Raw genomic sequence first — 22459 nt, 5'->3', positions numbered from 1 at the left:
ACAACAAACATATAAAATACAGTTACACAGTATTAAACAGTATAATGTATAAGTCAATGTAGGTTAACCCATTAAAGTGAAAAAAGTGAAAAGTTGATGACTTTGCATAGAGGAAACAGGGTAATAAGTCCAGACTTCAAAGTACCCCTGCTCCAGGGCACTACATTTCTTGTATTCTGTAACAAGTCAGACATTGGGAAGTAGAATCCATCATAGGAAGTGATAGGAAGAGTCCAGGGTCCTGGAGAACGGCCTCCAGACCTTCCAAGTGACGGAGAACCTACGGATCAGCCCCCAATATGGTGAGTGATGTATCGTGTGACCAGTGACCAATAGTCATGTTGTAGAAGCCATGAGGAGGTAAGTAGGCACGTTGTACCAGGAGGAGAGCACATGGCCCCTGAAGGGTTTATTCCCTAAGTGTCTCTCTCCATCCACAGGAGTACACAATAGTGAAGAAGACATCGGGGGACTGTGTGACTCCCATCATCCATCTCCAGGAGTCAGGAGGGCGGAGCAGGACCCCTCACCCCATCACAGAGCCTCCCCCTCACCCCCTGATACATGAGCAGAAGATCCTAGAACTCACCCACAAGATGATGGAGCTGCTGACTGGAGAGGTGACACTGCTGGGAATGCTGGGAAATTCTCCAGTAACAGCACTGGAGGGGTCTGGGTGATGACGGTGTCATTGTGTTGTCAGGTTCCTATAAGGTGTCAGGACGTCACTGTCTATTTCTCCATGGAGGAGTGGGAGTATATAGAAGGACACAAGGACCTGTACAAGGAGGCCATGATGGAGGAGCACCAGCCTCTTATATCACAGGGTAAGAGCCGTCATGTGCAGTGTGTACACGTGTGTGCAGTGACATGTAATGGAGGAGCACCAGCCTCTTATATCACAAGGTAAGAGCCGTCATGTGCAGTGTATACACGTGTGTGCAGTGATATGTAATGGAGGAGCACCAGCCTCTTATATCACAAGGTAAGAGCCGTCATGTGCAGTGTATACACGTGTGTGCAGTGACATGTAATGGAGGAGCACCAGCCTCTTATATCACAAGGTAAGAGCCTTCATGTGCAGTTTATACACGTTTGTGCAGTGACATGTAATGGAGGAGCACCAGCCTCTTATATCACAAGGTAAGAGCCGTCATGTGCAGTGTATACACGTGTGTGCAGTGACATGTAATGGAGGAGCAGCAGCCTCTTATATCACAGGGTAAGAGCCGTCATGTGCAGTGTATACACGTGTGTGCAGTGACATGTAATGGAGAAGCACCAGCCTCTTATATCACAAGGTAAGACCCGTCATGTGCAGTGTATACACGTGTGTGCAGTGACATGTAATGGAGGAGCACCAGCCTCTTATATCACAAGGTAAGAGCCGTCATGTGCAGTGTATACACGTGTGTGCAGTGACATGTAATGGAGGAGCACCAGCCTCTTATATCACAAGGTTAGACCCGCCATGTGCAGTGTATACACGTGTGTGCAGTGACATGTAATGGAGGATCACCAGCCTCTTATATCACAGGGTAAGAGCCGTCATGTGCAGTGTATACACGTGTGTGCAGTGATATGTAATGGAGGAGCACCAGCCTCTTATATCACAAGGTAAGAGCCGTCATGTGCAGTGTATACACGTGTGTGCAGTGACATGTAATGGAGGATCACCAGCCTCTTATATCACAGGGTAAGACCCGTCATGTGAGTGTATACACGTGTGTGCAGTGACATGTAATGGAGGAGCACCAGCCTCTTATATCACAGGGTAAGAGCCGTCATGTGCAGTGTATACTCGTGTGTGCAGTGACATGTAATGGAGGAGCTACAGCCTCTTATATCACAAGGTAAGAGCCGTCATGTGCAGTGTATACACGTGTGTGCAGTGACATGTAATGGAGGAGCACCAGCCTCTTATATCACAAGGTAAGAGCCGTCATGTGCAGTGTATACACGTGTGTGCAGTGACATGTAATGGAGGAGCACCAGCCTCTTATATCACAAGGTAAGAGCCGTCATGTGCAGTGTATACACGTGTGTGCAGTGACATGTAATGGAGGAGCACCAGCCTCTTATATCACAGGGTAAGAGCCGTCATGTGCAGTGTATACACGTGTGTGCAGTGATATGTAATGGAGGAGCACCAGCCTCTTAGATCACAAGGTAAGAGCCGTCATGTGCAGTGTATACACGTGTGTGCAGTGACATGTAATGGAGGAGCACCAGCCTCTTATATCACAAGGTAAGAGCCGTCATGTGCAGTGTATACACGTGTGTGCAGTGACATGTAATGGAGGAGCACCAGCCTCTTATATCACAAGGTAAGACCCGTCATGTGCAGTGTATACACGTGTGTGCAGTGACATGTAATGGAGGAGCACCAGCCTCTTATATCACAAGGTAAGAGCTGTCATGTGCAGTGTATACACATGTGTGCAGTGACATGTAATGGAGGAGCACCAGCCTCTTATATCACAAGGTAAGAGCCGTCATGTGCAGTGTATACACGTGTGTGCAGTGACATGTAATGGAGGAGCACCAGCCTCTTATATCACAAGGTAAGAGCCGTCATGTGCAGTGTATACACGTGTGTGCAGTGACATGTAATGGAGGAGCACCGGCCTCTTATATCACAAGGTAAGAGCCGTCATGTGCAGTGTATACACGTGTGTGCAGTGACATGTAATGGAGGAGGACCGGCCTCTTATATCACAGGGTAAGAGCCGTCATGTGCAGTGTATACACGTGTGTGCAGTGACATATAATGGAGGAGCACCAGCCTCTTATATCACAGGGTAAGAGCCGTCATGTGCAGTGTATACACGTGTGTGCAGTGACATGTAATGGAGGAGGTCCAGCCTCTTATATCACAAGGTAAGACCCGTCATGTGCAGTGTATACACGTGTGTGCAGTGACATGTAATGGAGGAGCACCAGCCTCTTATATCACAAGGTAAGATCCGTCATGTGCAGTGTATACACGTGTGTGCAGTGACATGTAATGGAGGAGCACCAGCCTCTTATATCACAAGGTAAGAGCGGTCATGTGCAGTGTATACACGTGTGTGCAGTGACATGTAATGGAGGAGCACCAGCCTCTTATATCACAAGGTGAGACCCGTCATGTGCAGTGTGTACACGTGTGTGCAGTGACATGTAATGGAGGCCATGTGTTCAGTCACTGTCTGCTTGTGTCTCCACAGATGGATCCAGGAGGAGAAATCCTCCAGAGAGATGTCCCCGTCCTCTGTATTTCCAGGAGAAGGTCCTAGAGAACCCTCAGGTAGATGGAGCTGAAGTCTCACCAGAATCTGACCAGAAAGTGATTGATACAAAGATAATTTTTGATTTTTCTTGTTTAGGATGAAAATCTGATTGACATTAAGGTTGAGGTTAAAGATGAAGCAGAAGAGGAGATGGATTTATGGGCTGATCAGCAGTGTAAGGAGGGGGTGGGGCGTTAATGGCTGTTTTGAAGGTCACATAGATACTACTCCCATCATCTCATCATTACATGTAATGTTCTGTCACTGTATTTCCTACAGATGGACTCATAGAAAGAAATCCACCAGAGAGATGTCCCCGTCCTCTGTATTCCCAGGACTGTCCAGAGGAGAAGCTCCCAGAGAACCCTCAGGTAGATGGAGCTGAGCCCTATACACATCTATATAGGGGGTCCTGCAGTCATAGAGGGGTCATAGATGGTGGGGGTCTCTTCTGTGGATCTGTTAGATTTCCCACCTGTCCTCTGTATTGTACTGTTACAGATGACAAATCAGGGGGAAGATCTGACTGATATTAAAGTGGAGGATGAAGAAGAGCGGATGATGGGCGATCCCCCGTGTAAGAGTGAGGTGGAGGAGGACATTCCAGGAGATGTCACCACAGGTATGGAGTAATGAATGGAGAAAGTGAGGCTTCAGGTCAGGCTCCACCTTAGATCTCCAGTAAAGTAACACTCCGGGCAGTGACCCCAGTGTTCTGTGCAGGAGCGGAGGGAGCTGTGACTGCACATAGACATCCTCTCCCAGCTCCTCTATCAGTCCTGTCACACACTCGGCTTCGCTTCAGGTTTTGGGGCACTCCAGCTGCACTAATGGCTGGGATCTGAGCAAACTCAGTTACTGACGTAAACTATTTATTGTCTGCTCTGTTAAAAAGGTACATGATATGGATTGTAGGGACAGTAATCTTCTTACCGGTGGTTGTCAGTTATCCGCTCCCTTTTGGTCTTCAGCTGTGTCATGTGACCGGCACTCTGACTCTGCAGGCGATACAGCGTCATAGGCTTCGTTCACATCTCCGTTCTGAGATCCGGTAGGCTGTTTCGGCACCGAGCAGCCTGACTGATCCTTTACTTCACTGCTAGATGGCGGTGATCCGGCCGATTTCCAGTGTAAATATCAGGTTTCAGACAGAAAATGTTTGTGGAATGGATGAAGTGCTCATGTAAACACCATAATCAATGCTGATTAATACGTGTAGCCTTGAGACCAGGGCTGTGGAGTAGGTGAGCCAGATTACTGACTCCAGCTCCGAGTCCTTCAGTAATTCAGTAATACATTTATGGAAGTAAAATACTCTTTTTCTCACCATCATGTAGGTAATCCGGCCACTTAGAAAATAAACCAGATTTATTGGAATCCAATTTCTCAATTCCTGACATTTTTCAAATTGCTGTCAGTAAATCTATAATGATCGATATATTTAATAACTGGAGAACCCTGTTATACACTGAAGAATTGTAAGAAATCTAGGAATTTGTCCTCAGGAGATGTTAGAAACGCTCTATATCTCTGTCCTGGACATGCAGAGAATCCTGTGCAAGTCTAGATGGAAATAAAGGAGACCTGCAAGAAGTGGAGCTGCTGTGTTCAGTGCTGCCTTCAAGGGGTTGTCTGGGAATTAATAACATTTCAGGAGCTGCAGCCTCTGCCATCGGCTGCTCCGGGGCACTGGCGCTCCTGTGTCCATGTTCTGTTCACGGCTTGTTTGGAATGGTTGTCTTGCTGTGCCCCATGATAGCCTGTGAGAGAGGTGGTGTCACGGCCATGGCCATGACCGTGACTCCTTAACCGCATGCGGTTGCCTGCGGCTTGTTTTTGGTTGTTTCAACCACAGATGAGGGCTGCTTGTGTGTTGCCTCACTTGTGGTTGCCGCGGGCAACAAGTGGTTGGAGATTGTCGCAGATAGCAGCCTGAGCTGGTTCTAGGCAGCTTGCGGCATCTTCATGCGGTTACACCTAGCTACCGCTTTGTTAGGTGTGTGTGTATGTATGTATGGTGTGCACTGTGTTTATGTTACGTGTGCACTGAGACCTTTCCCTTCACTGTGGCTGCTCGCAGCAACGTTTTGTATAATGTGTACATGTGGTGGCAGTGTCCCGGCCTTCGGGCTGACTCCCAGGACATGGTAGCCACCCATGTCGTTGCCTGAGGCAACAGCCACAGTGTGACTTTCGTTTTGACACTTCCCCTTTAAGTTGGTGTTTTCCCTTCCCTGTGGTTTTGGAAGGGTTAACTCCCTTTCTGTGTGTATGAGTCACAGGGTGTGTCTGATTGTGTGGGTGTGGCCACTTTGGCCTATATAGCCTTGGTGTTTGGCATGGCTCAGTAGGTTGCTTCAGCCATGCTTAGCTGGAGCAGCTTCCTGTGTTTACCAACTGCCAGTGAGAGCCACCCTTGTGGTTCATAAATATAATGTCACATTAAGTTTATGTTCATCTTTATGTGTGGTGTCTATGTGATGGTCTGTTGGGATTTTCCTATGTTTAGTGCAGCTTATGGATCTGGATTCCTGTTTGCACAGGGATCCAGTCAGCAAGGCTGTGGCAGGTAGGTGGAACTCGGATAGTTCACCTGCCATATCCATAAGTCTGTTTGTGTTCCCCTCTTCCCTGCAGCTTGGCCAGTGAGACCCCTGTTCCTCCGTGTCCAGTAGGAACAGGCCGTCTTACCTTGACTCCTAGTCCAGGGACCGGTCGGAGGGTGAGTTAGGGATCCGAGGTTCCGGAGCATGGGTCCTCCTACCTTAAAGGTCGGCCCATGCAGCTAGGAGTTAGGGTCAGGTTAGGGACGCTTTAGGAGGTGACCTGCTCCCTAATCCTGTTGTCCTGGCCGAGCAGCCATAACATCATCTGGCATCGCACGGCTGAGGATTTCCCCCATCCTCAGCCGTGACATTATGAACCACAAAGGCTCCTCACGTGGTCTCCCCTCGAAAGAGGGGGCAGCATGTACCGCCATCTACGGATAGGGTGCATGCGCATTCTCTGGAGGGGGAGCGTTATAGGGGTATCACCGGTTACGGCGCGGTGAGTGGCATTCCCCGCCATTCCTTTCTCACCGTGTCCGTGTTGGTGTCTCCTTGTTTGTCATTCCCCTCCGCCCCTCCCATTGTTTTTTGTGCCTCACCAACCTTCCCCTTTTGTTGTTGGGAGGGGCTTTGAGGGGTGGGAGTATCCGGCCCTCGAAAGAGGGTAAAGCATGTACCGCCCTCTGCGGAAGGGGTACATGCGCGCTCTTCGGAGGGAGAGCGTTCTGGGGGTTTCGCCTCTGACGGCGCGGTGAGTGGCGTTTCCCCGCCATCCCTTCACCGTTGCCTCGTTTGGCGTCCCCCTGATTTTATGGCACCGGCGTGTTTGTTTGGTGTGCGGGTGCACACCTTCGAAAGAGGGTGCAGCATGCAGTGCCATCCTCTTGTGGCCTGCATGCGTGTTCTCTGGAGGGAGAGCGTTCCGGGGGGATCTCCGTTAACGGCACGGTTGGTGGCTTTTCCCCGCCACCTTACCTTCCGTGTTGGGGATCCCTCGTACCTCTCCATGTTCCCATCTCTGGTCGTTTGCTGGCAGCACTCCGTAAGTGGTCCGGCTGCGTGCTGGTTAGGAGTGTCTGCTGGCAGCGACTGGAGTGGGGACGTGTGTGGAGAGTCCCCTCGTTCATCTCTCTGTGGTTCTCCCCCCTTTGTCGCTGGTGCGGGCTGCAGGCCTCGTCGGACTGGCTGAGTTGTGTGCTGGGAGAGGATGCAGCTGACAGCGACTTTTTGGGAACCGTGTCTGAGAGTGGACGTCCCCTTCTCCCATCCCCTTGTGTGGGTCTCTCACCAGTTTCCTTTTTTTTTTTTGTTTGGTGGGGGGGCTTTGAGGGGTGGGAGTGTCACGGCCATGACCGTGACTCCTTAACCGCATGCGGTTGCCTGCGGTTTGTTTTTGGTTGTTTCAACCACAGGTGAGGGCTGCTTGTGTGTTGCCTCACTTGTGGTTGCCGCGGGCAACAAGTGGTTGGAGATTGTCGCAGATAGCAGCCTGAGCTGGTGCTAGGCAGCTTGCGGCATCTTCATGCGGTTACACCTAGCTACCGCTTTGTTAGGTGTGTGTGTATGTATGTATGGTGTGCACTGTGTTTAAGTTACGTGTGCACTGAGACCTTTCCCTTCACTGTGGCTGCTCGCAGCAACGTTTTGTATAGTGTGTACATGTGGTGGCAGTGTCCCGGCCTTCGGGCTGACTCCCAGGACATGGTAGCCACCCATGTCGTTGCCTGCGGCAACAGCCACAGTGTGACTTTCGTTTTGACACTTCCCCTTTAAGTTGGTGTTTTCCCTTCCCTGTGGTTTTGGAAGGGTTAACTCCCTTTCTGTGTGTATGAGTCACGGGGTGTGTCTGATTGTGTGGGTGTGGCCACTTTGGCCTATATAGCCTTGGTGTTTGGCATGGCTCAGTAGGTTGCTTCAGCCATGCTTAGCTGGAGCAGCCTCCTGTGTTTACCAACTGCCAGTGAGAGCCACCCTTGTGGTTCATAAATATAATGTCACATTAAGTTTATGTTCATCTTTATGTGTGGTGTCTATGTGATGGTCTGTTGGGATTTTCCTATGTTGTTTAGTGCAGCTTATGGATCTGGATTCCTGTTTGCACAGGGATCCAGTCAGCAAGGCTGTGGCAGGTAGGTGGAACTCGGATAGTTCACCTGCCATATCCGTAAGTCTGTTTGTGTTCCCCTCTTCCCTGCAGCTTGGCCAGTGAGACCCCTGTTCCTCCGTGTCCAGTAGGAACAGGCCGTCTTACCTTGACTCCTAGTCCAGGGACCGGTCGGAGGGTGAGTTAGGGATCCGAGGTTCCGGAGCATGGGTCCTCCTACCTTAAAGGTCGGCCCATGCAGCTAGGAGTTAGGGTCAGGTTAGGGACGCTTTAGGAGGTGACCTGCTCCCTAATCCTGTTGTCCTGGCCGAGCAGCCATAACATCATCTGGCATCGCACGGCTGAGTATTTCCCCCATCCTCAGCCGTGACAGGTGGTGTGAGGTCAGTGAACACCTGCAGCTAGATGTCTGCCTCGTAGCCCATTGTCGTGCAGACACCTTCTGATGGTTTGTGTAGAGACTGTTTGCCTCCCTAGGCTTGGAATGTGACTATTTCTCTTGCAGTACAGAATGGATCACTGTGCGCTATTCTTCTTATCAGATGACCCATCAGTACATCAGGTTCTACGCTCTGGACCTCTTGCTGTCATTCCAATCACTGGGATACATAACGTTGACCAGTGCTGACATCTCGACCTAGGTGCTCTGCTGGTACACCAAGGTCTCTCGGGTCAAAGATTCTGTCCCTCTCAGTTTGTGACAAGTGTTGATAACTGACACATTCACGAACAATCATCCCACACGACTTGAGCTGATTTTGAGTGTTTTATGTGGGTAAAAAACTTTGCTTTCAATCTGCTTTTATTCTCCTCAAACAAGCCACAGATCGTGATGGCCACTTTACTAACTGTGGTGTCCTTAAGCCATTTTACCTTAAAAGGAATCTGTCTCCACATACCTGCATATCGATCTAAATGAACTGTTAGGTAAGCGCTGGTCTCCTGAGTAAAACGCTTTCTCTCCCATCTCGATTGATACCTGGATTCTGGAGAAATTCTTATTTTCCCTTGCCCATGAGAGCTTCCATGAAAGAAGAACTTCCCATCCAGGACAGGAAACCTGAGAAGATAAAAAGGTCCACACCTCAGTTCAGGTCCTGTCCTCTGGATAGGATGTCTTGAAGGAACTCTAGAGCGTTCACACCTAGTGCTGAGGAAGGTCTGGGTCTACTAGACCATAAGGTGACCTATCCCATTGGGTTATGTCTCTCTTTGGAGCCACCTATCTAAGCCTGGCTCTCCTGCACTCTCCCTTCTAGTCTTTCACCATTTTTGGTGGGAGCTGCTGTGGCCATGTCGGGCGGCTCTGATCTAGTCCAGTCCACGGTCCTGGCTTCTTTTGCTTGGGGCTGTGGTTCCATGGTCAGGCTAACGTCCATGCCATCTATTTTGTAAAGAGGCCCATGCCTCCTACACATGATTATGCCACCCCACCCACCCATGTGTCAGTCACAATGGTGTTTTTGGTTCCCCCCCCCCCCTCCACTGCCTAAACACTCATTATAGCTCAATTATTATCTTATTGATAAAAATGTGGCTTAAAGAGCAACTGCACTATTTTGAAACTTTTGATGTGTTATAGGGACTTATCAAAAGTGTTGATCAACGGGGGTCCCAGTTCCACTTGCTGCTGAGCGCGGTAGTGAAGATGGTCAATAGAAAGTCTGAGACTATCTTCAGTATCGCGCTCAGCAGCACGAGGAAGCGGCACTTGGCTATTGGCTTCTGACTCCTCATTCAGGCGATTGGAGGGGGTTAGGGAGCCCTGTCGATCAACACTTTTGATATGTCCCTATGACAAATCAAAAGCTTCAAAAAAGTACAGTAGTGTTGATGACCTTTTAGTAATTTAGAGAAAAGAATGGTCAGATGACCGGCACAAAGTGAAAGTAAAAAGTAGCATTCACAAAGCTAGACAGTTAACCCTTTAAAAACATAATTTCTGTTTTAAAATGTTTTTAGGGCTACATGCACACGGCCACACCGTGTTTTGCAGTCCACAAATTGCGGATCCGCAAAACACGGGTGCCAGCCGTGTGAGTTCAGCAATTTGTGGAACAGGTTGCCCATAAAAGAAATGACTATTCTTGTCCACAAAACGGACAAGAATAGGACATGTTCTACTGTTTTTGCGGGGCCACGGAATAGGTCAGGGGGTGCGGACAGCACACGGAGTGCTGTCCGCATAATTTTTCGGCCCCATTAAAGTGAATGGGTCCACATCCAAGCCACAAAAAATGCGCCTCGGATGCGGACCAGAACAACGGCCGTGTGAATGAGACATAAAGTTGTAGAATCGAAGGCCAAACTTCTTCACTGAAGTCTCGCACGACTTTCGGACTTAACAAACTTGGCCTTACCGAAACCCATACATTTAAAACAAAGTTGACAAGCGGATTGACTTCAGATCTTGAATCCGAAGTACAATTTGCTGAGCCCTAATTATAATCTTTATCATTCATTATGGAGTTCCACATTGTCCGTAAAAAAATGTTCGCTGTCTGTGATTTTGAGTCAAGATGTCCAAAAAGAAAAATTCTGGTTAGCAGCCCTGATCTGTACAGACCAAGAAGTGGCGCTTATTATTAGACATAGTGGTCAGTGAAAACTGCAGGATTTTATTGTTTTGCTCAAACATACAGTTGTGTTCAAATTTATTCAACCCCCAATGCTGTAAAGGGTTTTAGGGAATTTAGTGTACATTTGTAATTGTGTTCAGAATGAAATCTTACAAGGACTTTTTAAAGAACCAAATGCAACTAAAATGACATCAATTGTTTTTGTAATACAGTATTAAATGTTTTTTTTGTGATTTCTTCATTGACACAATTATTCAACCCCTTAAAGACTACCACTCTTAAGAACAGAGGTTCATTCAAGTGTTTTCGATCAGGTATTGAAAAGCATAATAAGCACCAATTAGGCAGATGTAAAAGGACTGTGATACTCAGCTCCTTCTAGACATTTACTGGTGTGTTTACAAACATGGTGAAGTCAAGAGAAAGGTCCAGGAAGACAAGAGAAGAAGTGATTTCTCTTGACAGGAAGGGCAATGCCTATAAGAAGATGTTAAACATACCAAGAGGCACCATAGGAAGCATCATTCGCAAATTCAAGGCAAAGGGCACTGTTGAAAGGCTACCTGGTCGTGGCAGAAAGAAGATGCTGACTTCGACTGCTGTGCACTACCTGAAGCGCAAAGTGGAGAAAAGTCCCCGTGTGACTGCTGAGGAGCTGAAAAAGGATTTGTCAGATGTGGGCACTGAAGTTTCAGCTCAGACAATAAGGCGCACACTGCGTAATGAAGGCCCCCATGCCAGAACTCCCAGGCGCACCTCCTTGCTGTCTCCAAAGAATAAGAAGAGTCGACTGCAGTATGCCAAAAGTCATGTGGACAAACCACAAAAGTTTTGGGATAGTGTTCTGTGGACTGATGAAACAAAATTAGAACTGTTTGGGCCCATGGATCAACACTATGTTTGGAGGAGGAAGAACAAGGCCTATGAAGAAAAGAACACCTTGCCTACTGTGAGGCATGGTGGGGGGTCAATCATGCTTTGGGGCTGTTTTGCTTCTACAGGTACAGGGAAGCTTCAGCGTGTGCGAGGTACCATGAATTCTCTTCAGTACCAGGAGATATTGGATGAAAATGTGATGCAGTCCGTCACAAACCTGAGGCTTGGGAGACGGACCTTTCAACAGGACAATGATCCCATGCATACCTCCAAGTCCACTAGAGCATAGTTTCAGATTAAAGGCTGGAACATTTTGAAGTGGCCATCGCAGTCACCAGACTTAAATCCGATTGAGAACCTCTGGTGGGACTTAAAGAAAGCAGTTGCAGCGCGCAAGCCTAAGAATGTGACTGAACTGGAGGCTTTTGCCCATGAAGAATGGGCGAAGATACCCATAGATCGCTGCAAGACACTTGTGTCAAGCTATGCTTCACGTTTAAAAGCTGTTATAACTGGAAAAGGATGTTGTACTAAGTACTAAGATTGAATGTCACTTGGGGGTTGAATAAAACTGATAATGATGTGAGCACAGAAAAGACATTTGTGGTTATTTCATTATAAATGTTATGTTATATTTGTCTGACTTACAAGTGCCTCTTTGATTTAATTGTAAACAAGATGACTGAAATGATGAAAATCAATGTCAAACTGGCCAAAACACTCAATCTCAGGGGGGGTTGAATAATTTTGAACACAACTGTAGATACCAAATGTCAAGTGCCCCAGCTGTATGCCATAAAACAGGCGTAACCCGATGTGATAAATGTCCCTCAGTGAATGTAATTATATTAAATAGACCATTAATTACTATGGCTCACCCTGGAAAAAGCAGCCCTCGTTTGACTACATTGTAAATTTACATTTTGGGGATTTGCTTTTATCTAAAAAAAAAATTCATTGAACCATTACAAATCCCCCAGCATCAGAGAAGAAAGCTCCTCATGTTACTTCCATATTTTATATGAGGCTGGGGACAAGAACTGAGGAGCTAGTGTAGCTTTCCAGTATAAATCAATGCCAGTTTCCCTTTGTAGATTACAATAAATGTGCGGAAAATTTTGCTCAAGCATGGCGTGTTCTAAACTTTTTGACACCAATTTTTTGGCTTACAGGTGATGAATAAATGATAAATGTCCCCCTAGGTTTCTATTTTGGCACAACCACTTAGTTAGGTGGTTTTCCTAAGTGATGTGGAGAGCACAATCCTGGACTTTGTCTTTGATACATTTTAAAGTATTATACAAAGCTTTGTGTCATTGTAATCACACACATAGTTTTTTGTGGAGTTTTTCTTTAAATTTATTTTTAAGTCAAAGCTAGGAGTGGACTTGTAAGGAATGGGTTTGCTTCTCCTTCCTACTGGATCCACTTCTGACTTTAGCTCAAAAACTCTACCTCAAACTATATCAAAAACTACAGTGTTAGTGTTTTCCTCATGAGAACATAAATTTGTCTGGTTTGTTGATTGAAAAATTCCAAAATGTATTTTTAATCCTAACAGAAAATCCCTCTGAGGGGAACGTCCTGTTATCACTGAATTATAATGCAGAAGATGAAGATACCAAGGAGTGCTCTTCAGGAGAAAACGTCATTACCCTTAATGTACATCCAGGACATCACAATACAGATCTATCATATAATCCTCCTAATCATGAGGAACCTTCTCCTGACCAATCACAGATTGTTACCACAAGTGCAGGTCAGAAAAGAATTCACACAGGGGAGAAATCATTTCCATGTTTACTATGTGAGAAGTCTTTTCCGCGTAAATCAAACCTTGTTATACATGAGAGAATTCACACAGGAGAGAAACCATATTCTTGTTCAGAATGTGGAAAGTGTTTCACACAGATATCCGGTCTTATTATACATAAGAGACTTCACACAGGAGAGAAGCCATATTTATGTTCAGAATGTGGAAAGGGCTTTACACATCAGTCAGACCTTGTTAAACATCAGAGAACTCACACTAGAGAGAAGCCATATTCATGTCCAGAATGTGGGCAGTGTTTTAGACATCAATCAAATCTTGCTATACATAAAAGACGTCACACAGGAGAGAAGCCGCATTTATGTTCAGAATGTGGGAAATGCTTTACAGTTAAATCAGAACTTGTTGCACATCAGAGAATTCACACAGGAGAGAAGCGATATTCATGTTCAGAATGTGGGAAATGTTTCATCACTAAATCACATCTTGGGGATCATCAGAGAAGTCACACAGGAGAGAAACCATTTTCATGTTCACAGTGTGGAAAAGGCTTTAATAATAAATCAAGTCTTCGTAAACATGAGATAATTCACACTGGAGAAAAGCCATATTCATGTTCAGAATGTAGGGAATGTTTTACACAGAAATCATCTCTAAATAAACATCAAAGAATTCACACAGGAGAGAAGCTATATTCATGTTCAGAATGTGGGAAATGTTTTACACAGAAATCATCTCTTAATAAACATCAGAGAATTCATACAGGAGAGAAGAGGTATTCATGTTCAGAATGTGGAAAGTGCTTTGCTCAGAATTACAATCTTGTTACACATCAAAGAATTCACACAGGGGAGAAGCCATTTTCATGTTCAGAATGTGGGAAATGTTTTACAAATAGATCAAATTTCATTAAACATCAGAGAATTCACTGGAAAAGCAATTTTCATGTTTAGAATGTGGGAAATGTTTTATTACCAGACTTTGGGTTCATTGGACAAGTCGCACATAGGAAAAGACGTTTTCATGTTCACTATATGGGAAAAGCTTTATTAATAAATCAAATCTTACACATGGAATTCATGAAGCAGAGAAGCAGTATTCATGTTCAGAATGTGGTTAATGTACTGCTAAAGACATTTTGATGTTCTATATGTGGTCTTCATTAAATTTAAAAAATGATCCGATAATTCACAGAGAAGAACTCATTTTTCTTTTTTGGAATCGGGGGAATGCTAACAGTAAAAAAATATGTCCCTATTTTTTGGGTGTACGTATCCTGGATCTGCCAGATGCACAGTGCCTTGCAAAAGTATTCACCCCCCTTGACTTTTTTCGTATTTTGTTACATTAAAGCCTTAATTATAATCTTTTGTTAATCTGAATTTTATGTGATGGATCAGAACACAATAGTCTAAGTCAGTGAAGTGAAATGAGAAAAATAGATAAATAAAACTATTGTTTAGAAATAGAAAACAGAAAATTGTCATGTGCGTATGTATTCATCTCCTTTGTTAAGAAGCCCTTAAAAAGCTCTGGAGCAACCAATTACTTTCAGAAGTCACATAATTAGTGAAATGTCCACCTGTGTGCAGTCTAAGTGTCACATGATCTGTCATTACATATACACACCTTTTTTGAAAGGCCCCAAAGACTGCAACACCTAAGCAAGAGGCATCACCAACCAAACACTGCCATGAAGACCAAGGAACTCTCCAAACAAGTCAAGGACAATGTTGTTGAGAAGTTAGGTTATAAAAAAAATATCCAAATCTTTGATGATCCCCAGGAGCACCATCAAATCTATTATAACCAAATGGAAAGAACATGGCACAACAGCAAACCTGCCAAGAGACGGCCGCCTACCAAAACTGACGGACCGGGCAAGGGGGGCATTAATCAGAGAGGCTGCACAGAGACCTAAGGTAACCCTGGAGGAGCTGCAGAGTTATACAGCAGAGACTGGAGGATCTGTACATAGGACGAGAATAAGCCGTACGCTCCATAGAGTTGGGCTTTATGTCAGAGTGGCCAGAAGAAAGCGATTAATTTCAGCTAAACACAAAAAGGCACGTTGTGAGTTTGCGAAAAGGCTTGTGGGAGACTCCCAAAATGTATGGAGGAAGGTGCTCTGGTCTGAGGAGACTAAAACTGAACGTTTTGGCCATCAAAGAAAACACTATGTCTGGCGCAAACACAACACATCACCCAAAGAACACCATCCCCACAGTGAGACCTGGTGGTGGCAGCATCATGCTGGGGGATGGGACTGGAAAACTGGTCAGAGCTGAGGGAAAGATGGATGGTGCTAAATACAGGGATATTCTTCGGCAGAACCTGTCGTACTCTGTGCGTGATCTGAGGCTCGGATGGAGGCTCACCTTCCAGCAGGACAATGACCCCAAACACACGGCTAAAGCAACACTTGTGGTTTAAGGGGAAACATGTAAATGTGTTGGAATGGCCGAGTCACAGCCCAGATCTCAATCCAATAAAAGATCTGTGGTCAGACTTAAAGATTGCTGTTCACAAGCGCAAACATCCAACCTGAAGGAGCCGGAGCCGTTCTGCAAGGAGGAATGGGCGAAAATCCCAGCGGTCAGATGTGGCAACTGCTCCTAGAGACTTATCCAAAGCGACTTGGAGCTGTGATTGCTGCAAAAGGGACTCGTGAATAGTTATGCACATTGACTTTTTCTGTTATTTTGTCCTATTTGTTGTTTGCTTCACAATAAAAAAATTAATAAAAACATCTTCAAAGTTGTCGGCATGTTCTGTAAATTACATGATGGAAATCCTCAAACAATCCATGTTAATTCCAGGTTGTGAGGCACCAAAACACGAAAAAAGTCAAGGGGGTGAATACTTTTGCAAGGCACTGTATATGTTATATGATAGAGAAGAAGAGTCTCTGTTACCTCCAGAGCAGTGAAGATGAATTGTCCCCATGAACCTTGCTTCTTATTGCTGTATTCACACCTTCACCCACACTGCGGGAGAGTCCAGAGTGAATTGTGGGAAAGTAAAGACACTATATATATATACTTTTTTTTAAAGCACAGAAGGTGCTGCAGTGTTTCTCCGAGAAATTTCTATGGACCTGCACTTTGCAAAAGTAGAGCCGATGAAAGCCGAAGGTGCAGAACGCTCTTGAGAAGCGCCGCTTCATCTTCTGTGCTTTGAGTGGAACCTCTGGACACTATTTCACAATGTGGACATATTAATATTTCATCTCCATCATAACATTGTGCAGCATGAACATGGATTCTGCAAGCCCCATTGAGATGAATGGGACAATCACCAATATTTCTGTAACAGATCTGCTGTGTGAATATACCCTTAGTCTACTTTCACACTGGCGTTTTGGTTTCCGTTTGTCAGATCCGTTCAGGGCTCTCACAAGCGGTCCAAAACTGATCAGTTTTGCCCTAATGCATTCTGAATGGGAAAGGATCCGCTCAGAATGCATCAGTTCCGTGTCCATTCCGCTCTGGAGGCTGCTTGCAGCATTTTGCTGTCCGTCTGATGAAACTGAGCCAAACAGATCCGTCCTGGCACACAATGTAAGTCAATAGGGATGGATCCGTTTTCACTGGCACAATAGAAAACGGATCCGTCCTCCATTGATTTTCAATGGTGTTCAAGACGAATCCGTCTTGGCTATGTTAAAGATAATACAAACAGATCTGTTCTGAACGGATGCAGATGGTCGTATTATCTGAACGGATCCATCCATGACGGATCCACACAAAACGCGAGTGTGAAAGTAGCCTTAGTCTGTTTCTGTTCAGACCAAAAATAAATAAAAAAAATGCACTTATATCGACCACATAAACGGTTTGATTCGAGACCTGCAGAGGTTCTAGGAGGAATATATCTCATTCAGATGTCTGAGTCTGGAGTAGAGGCCAGCCAAAACAATTGGATGTCAATCATTCCACTGTCCAGAAAGCTGTGGAGGTTTAAGACAGCTGCCAGTTGGTAGAGGTTAGCCTGTGTCAGCGAGATCATCCTGGCAGCAGAATGCAAGACGCTGAGAGAAGTCAACAAGAACCTCAGAGTTTCTTCCTGAGACCTACAGGTTCCTTTCACCTCCATCGATGTCTACTATTGCAAAAAGGCAGCAGAAGTCTACAGTGGAACCAAAACAGATGGGATTAAGGAAAAGATTTACGTGTCTTCTGGGCTTCAAATCATTTCACATTTTGGATTATAAATAACAATTGGAAATACTGAGCAAAATATGAAAGTGTGAAATGTTCATAACGCATTGCGTTTACTATCTTCTTTTCAGTTCTGTTCATTCTGTTAACTTCATATGGTGTTCAAAGGACGATCAAAATGTAAAGTTTACGGTTTTACGGTGCTGTAGTCAGAGACATAGACACTGAAAGTGCCAAAATCCTGGGGTTTAAAAAAAATTGGGAGAATTATAAGTAAATTGACATCGACATTGGTGTTTCACTTTCCAGTTGTGTTCTCCTCCACAGAAGACGGGATTTACATGAACGCTCCTTTCCTGACACACTCCTGCAGTAATCTCCCGTCATCCTGTTCTGAATGTTTTATGTGATGTTACAATGTAGCATTTTTCTTTCAAATAAAGTGCATGTTTGTCTTACTCTGTGTCTCTGGTTACAATGCAGCAATGTGATGTCACTTCACAGGGGGAGATTGGATACAAGACGTGGTGTGATGTCACAGGGTGAACATAGAGGGAATACAAACAAAATGAATACCGGACTTACCAGAAATGTTATTTTCATGTCTAATTCAACATTCAGAGCTTTACTGATTCCCTGCTCGAAGACCGAACATTCAGAAGCAGCAAAAGAAATCCCACAAGCAGTATATAACGCTCACCGAGCGATCAGCAGTGGGAGAGTAACGGACAGCGCTGCGCAGACTGAAGGAGCGGAAAATGTCAGCTACATTGTTTCCTAATACTATTCTATACAGAGCTTTTACTTATTTACATCAACAGCCAACTGCCTCCCACTACCCTGATGGCAGCAGAGGATTCTCCTAACGCTTCACCCATTCATTGAGCTGTGTTCTGTATGTAACCAGCATCATACCTGAGAGGAGTAGTAGTACCGGTCATCAGCTTCTCATTCTGTGTACCTGGGAGGAGGAGTAGTACCAGTCATCAGCTTCTCATTCTGTGTACCTGAGAGGAGGAGTAGTACCGGTCATCAGCTTCTCATTCTGTGCACCTGGGAGGAGGAATAGTACCGGTCATCAGCTTCTCATTCTGTGCACCTGGGAGGAGGAATAGTACCGGTCATCAGCTTCTCATTCTGTGTACCCGAGAGGAGTAGTAGTACCAGTCATCAGCTTCTCATTCTGTGTACCTGGGAGGAGGAGGAGTACCAGTCATCAGCTTCTCATTCTGTGTACCTGGGAGGAGGAGTAGTACCACTCATCAGCTTCTCATTCTGTGTACCTGGGAGGAGGAGTAGTACCAGTCATCAGCTTCTCATTCTGTGTACCTGGGAGGAGGAGTAGTACCGGTCATCAGCTTCTCATTCTGTGTACCCGAGAGGAGTAGTAGTACCAGTCATCAGCTTCTCATTCTGTGTACCCGAGAGGAGTAGTAGTACCAGTCATCAGCTTCTCATTCTGTGTACCCGAGAGGAGTAGTAGTACCAGTCATCAGCTTCTCATTCTGTGTACCTGGGAGGAGTAGTAGTACCAGTCATCAGCTTCTCATTCTGTGTACCTGGGAGGAGGAGTAGTACCGGTCATCAGCTTCTCATTCTGTGTACCCGAGAGGAGTAGTAGTGCCAGTAATCAGCTTCTCATTCTGTGTACCTGAGAGGAGGAGTAGTACCAGTCATCAGCTTCTCATTCTGTGCACCTGGGAGGAGGAGTAGTACCAGTCATCAGCTTCTCATTCTGTTTACCTGGGAGGAGGAGTAGTACCGGTCATCAGCTTCTCATTCTGTGTACCCGAGAGGAGTAGTAGTGCCAGTAATCAGCTTCTCATTCTGTGTACCTGAGAGGAGGAGTAGTACCAGTCATCAGCTTCTCATTCTGTGCACCTGGGAGGAGGAGTAGTACCAGTCATCAGCTTCTCATTCTGTGCACCTGGGAGGAGGAGTAGTACCAGTCATCAGCTTCTCATTCTGTGCACCTGGGAGGAGGAGTAGTACCAGTCATCAGCTTCTCATTCTGTTTACCTGGGAGGAGGAGTAGTACCACTCATCAGCTTCTCATTCTGTTTACCTGGGAGGAGGAGTAGTACCGGTCATCAGCTTCTCATTCTGTTTACCTGGGAGGAGTAGTAGTACCACTCATCAGCTTCTCATTCTGTTTACCTGGGAGGAGGAGTAGTACCAGTCATCAGCTTCTCATTCTGTTTACCTGGGAGGAGTAGTAGTACCACTCATCAGCTTCTCATTCTGTGTACCTGGGAGGAGTAGTAGTACCAGTCATCAGCTTCTCATTCTGTGTACCTGGGAGGAGGAGTAGTACCAGCCATCAGCTTCTCATTCTGTTTACCTGGGAGGAGGAGTAGTACCAGCCATCAGCTTCTCATTCTGTTTACCTGGGAGGAGTAGTAGTACCAGTCATCAGCTTCTCATTCTGTGTACCTGGGAGGAGGAGTAGTACCAGCCATCAGCTTCTCATTCTGTTTACCTGGGAGGAGGAGTAGTACCAGTCATCAGCTTCTCATTCTCTGCACCTGGGAGGAGGAGTAGTACCAGTCATCCGCTTCTCATTCTGTTTACCTGGGAGGAGGAGTAGTACCGGTCATCAGCTTCTCATTCTGTTTACCTGGGAGGAGTAGTAGTACCACTCATCAGCTTCTCATTCTGTTTACCTGGGAGGAGGAGTAGTACCAGTCATCAGCTTCTCATTCTGTTTACCTGGAAGGAGGAGGAGTACCAGTCATCAGCTTCTCATTCTGTTTACCTGGGAGGAGGAGTAGTACAAGTCATCTGCTTCTCATTCTGTTTACCTGGGAGGAGTAGTAGTACCAGTCATCAGCTTCTCATTCTGTTTACCTGGGAGGAGGAGTAGTACCGGTCATCAGCTTCTCATTCTGTTTACCTGGGAGGAGGAGTAGTACCACTCATCAGCTTCTCATTCTGTTTACCTGGGAGGAGTAGTAGTACCACTCATCAGCTTCTCATTCTGTGTACCTGGGAGGAGGAGTAGTACCACTTATCAGCTTCTCATTCTGTTTACCTGGGAGGAGGAGTAGTACCAGTCATCAGCTTCTCATTCTGTTTACCTGAGAGGAGTAGTAGTACCAGCCATCAGCTTCTCATTCTGTGTACCTGGGAGGAGGAGTAGTACCGGTCATCAGCTTCTCATTCTGTGTACCTGGGAGGAGGAGTAGTACCACTCATCAGCTTCTCATTCTGTTTACCTGGGAGGAGGAGTAGTACCGGTCATCAGCTTCTCATTCTGTTTACCTGGGAGGAGGAGGAGTACCAGTCATCAGCTTCTCATTCTGTTTACCTGGGAGGAGGAGTAGTACCAGTCATCAGCTTCTCATTCTGTTTACCTGGGAGGAGGAGGAGTACCAGTCATCAGCTTCTCATTCTGTTTACCTGGGAGGAGGAGTAGTACCAATCATCAGCTTCTCATTCTGTTTACCTGGGAGGAGGAGTAGTACCAGTCATCAGCTTCTCATTCTCTTTACCTGGGAGGAGGAGTAGTACCAGTCATCAGCTTCTCATTCTGTTTACCTGGGAGGAGGAGTAGTACAAGTCATCTGCTTCTCATTCTGTTTACCTGGGAGGAGGAGGAGTAGTACTAGCCATCAGCTTCTCATTCTGTTTACCTGGGAGGAGGAGGAGTACCAGTCATCAGCTTCTCATTCTGTTTACCTGGGAGGAGGAGTAGTACCAGCCATCAGCTTCTCATTCTGTTTACCTGGGAGGAGGAGTAGTACCAGCCATCAGCTTCTCATTCTGTGTACCTGAGAGGAGGAGTAGTACCACTCATCAGCTTCTCATTCTGTGTACCTGGGAGGAGGAGTAGTACCACTCATCAGCTTCTCATTCTGTGTACCTGGGAGGAGGAGTAGTACCAGTCATCAGCTTCTCATTCTCTGCACCTGGGAGGAGGAGTAGTACCAGTCATCCGCTTCTCATTCTGTGTACCTGGGAGGAGTAGTAGTACCAGTCATCAGCTTCTCATTCTGCGTACCTGGGAGGAGGAGTAGTACCAGTCATCAGCTTCTCGTTCTGTGGACCTGGATTGTAATGTACTACATATTGAGCCTTTTTGTATAGTTTAGGAATAAACCAAATCCAGAATTATATAACTATATATATATATATATACAGTACAGACCAAAAGTTTGGACACACCTTCTCATTCAAAGAGTTTTCTTTATTTTCATGACTATGAAGGCATCAAAACTATGAATTAACACATGTGGAATTATATACATAACAAACAAGTGTGAAACAACAGAAAATATGTCATATTCTAGGTTCTTCAAAGTAGCCACCTTTTGCTTTGATTACTGCTTTGCACACTCTTGGCATTCACTTGATGAGCTTCAAGAGGTAGTCGCCTGAAATGGTCTTCCAACCGTCTTGAAGGAGTTCCCAGAGATGCTTAGCACTTGTTGGCCCTTTTGCCTTCACTCTGCGGTCCAGCTCACCCCAAACCATCTTGATTGGGTTCAGGTCCGGTGACTGTGGAGGCCAGGTCAACTGGCGCAGCACCCCATCACTCTCCTTCATGGTCAAATAGCCCTTACTTTTAAAGTTTTCCCAATTTTTTGGCTCACTGACTGACCTTCATTTCTTAAAGTAATGATGGCCACTCGTTTTTCTTTACTTAGCTGCTTTTTTTTCTTGCCATAATACAAATTCTAACAGTCTATTCGGTAGGACGATCAGCTGTGTATCCACCTGACTTCTCCTCAACGCAACTGATGGTCCCAACCCCATTTATAAGGCAAGAAATCCCACTTATTAAACCTGACAGGGCACACCTGTGAAGTGAAAACCATTTCAGGGGACTACCTCTTGAAGCTGATCAAGAGAATGCCAAGAGTGTGCAAAGCAGTAATCAAAGCAAAAGGTGGCTACTTTGAAGAACCTAGAATATGACATATTTTCAGTTGTTTCACACTTGTTTGTTATGTATATAATTCTACATGTGTTAATTCATAGTTTTGATGACTTCAGTGTGAATCTACAATTTTCATAGTCATGAAAATAAAGAAAACTCTTTGAATGAGAAGTGTAACGGACCGTTTCAGCAGACAAGGGGTTAAAATCCGTTTAGGCGATATGCCCCTTTCTGAGAGACAAGTCCAGCTACTGCAGAACACCAACCTC

The 22459-nt window shown here is 45.7% G+C and overlaps 1 protein-coding gene across 1 annotated transcript; it reads left to right on the top strand.

Annotated features, from left to right (window-relative positions):
* Positions 1-3293: 3293 nt before the first annotated feature.
* LOC120989692 (zinc finger protein OZF-like) lies at positions 3294-14492 on the top strand. The gene is made up of 3 exons (XM_040417949.1): positions 3294-3328; positions 3851-3894; positions 12942-14492. Exons 1-3 carry the CDS (start codon positions 3294-3296, stop codon positions 14102-14104), a joined length of 1242 nt encoding a protein of 413 aa, XP_040273883.1. The 3' UTR covers positions 14105-14492.
* The last annotated feature ends 7967 nt before the right edge of the window (positions 14493-22459 follow it).

Source organism: Bufo bufo, chromosome 2, assembly GCF_905171765.1.
Source record: "Bufo bufo chromosome 2, aBufBuf1.1, whole genome shotgun sequence".
NCBI lineage: Eukaryota > Metazoa > Chordata > Amphibia > Anura > Bufonidae > Bufo > Bufo bufo.
This window is presented reverse-complemented; position numbering and strand designations above follow the sequence as displayed.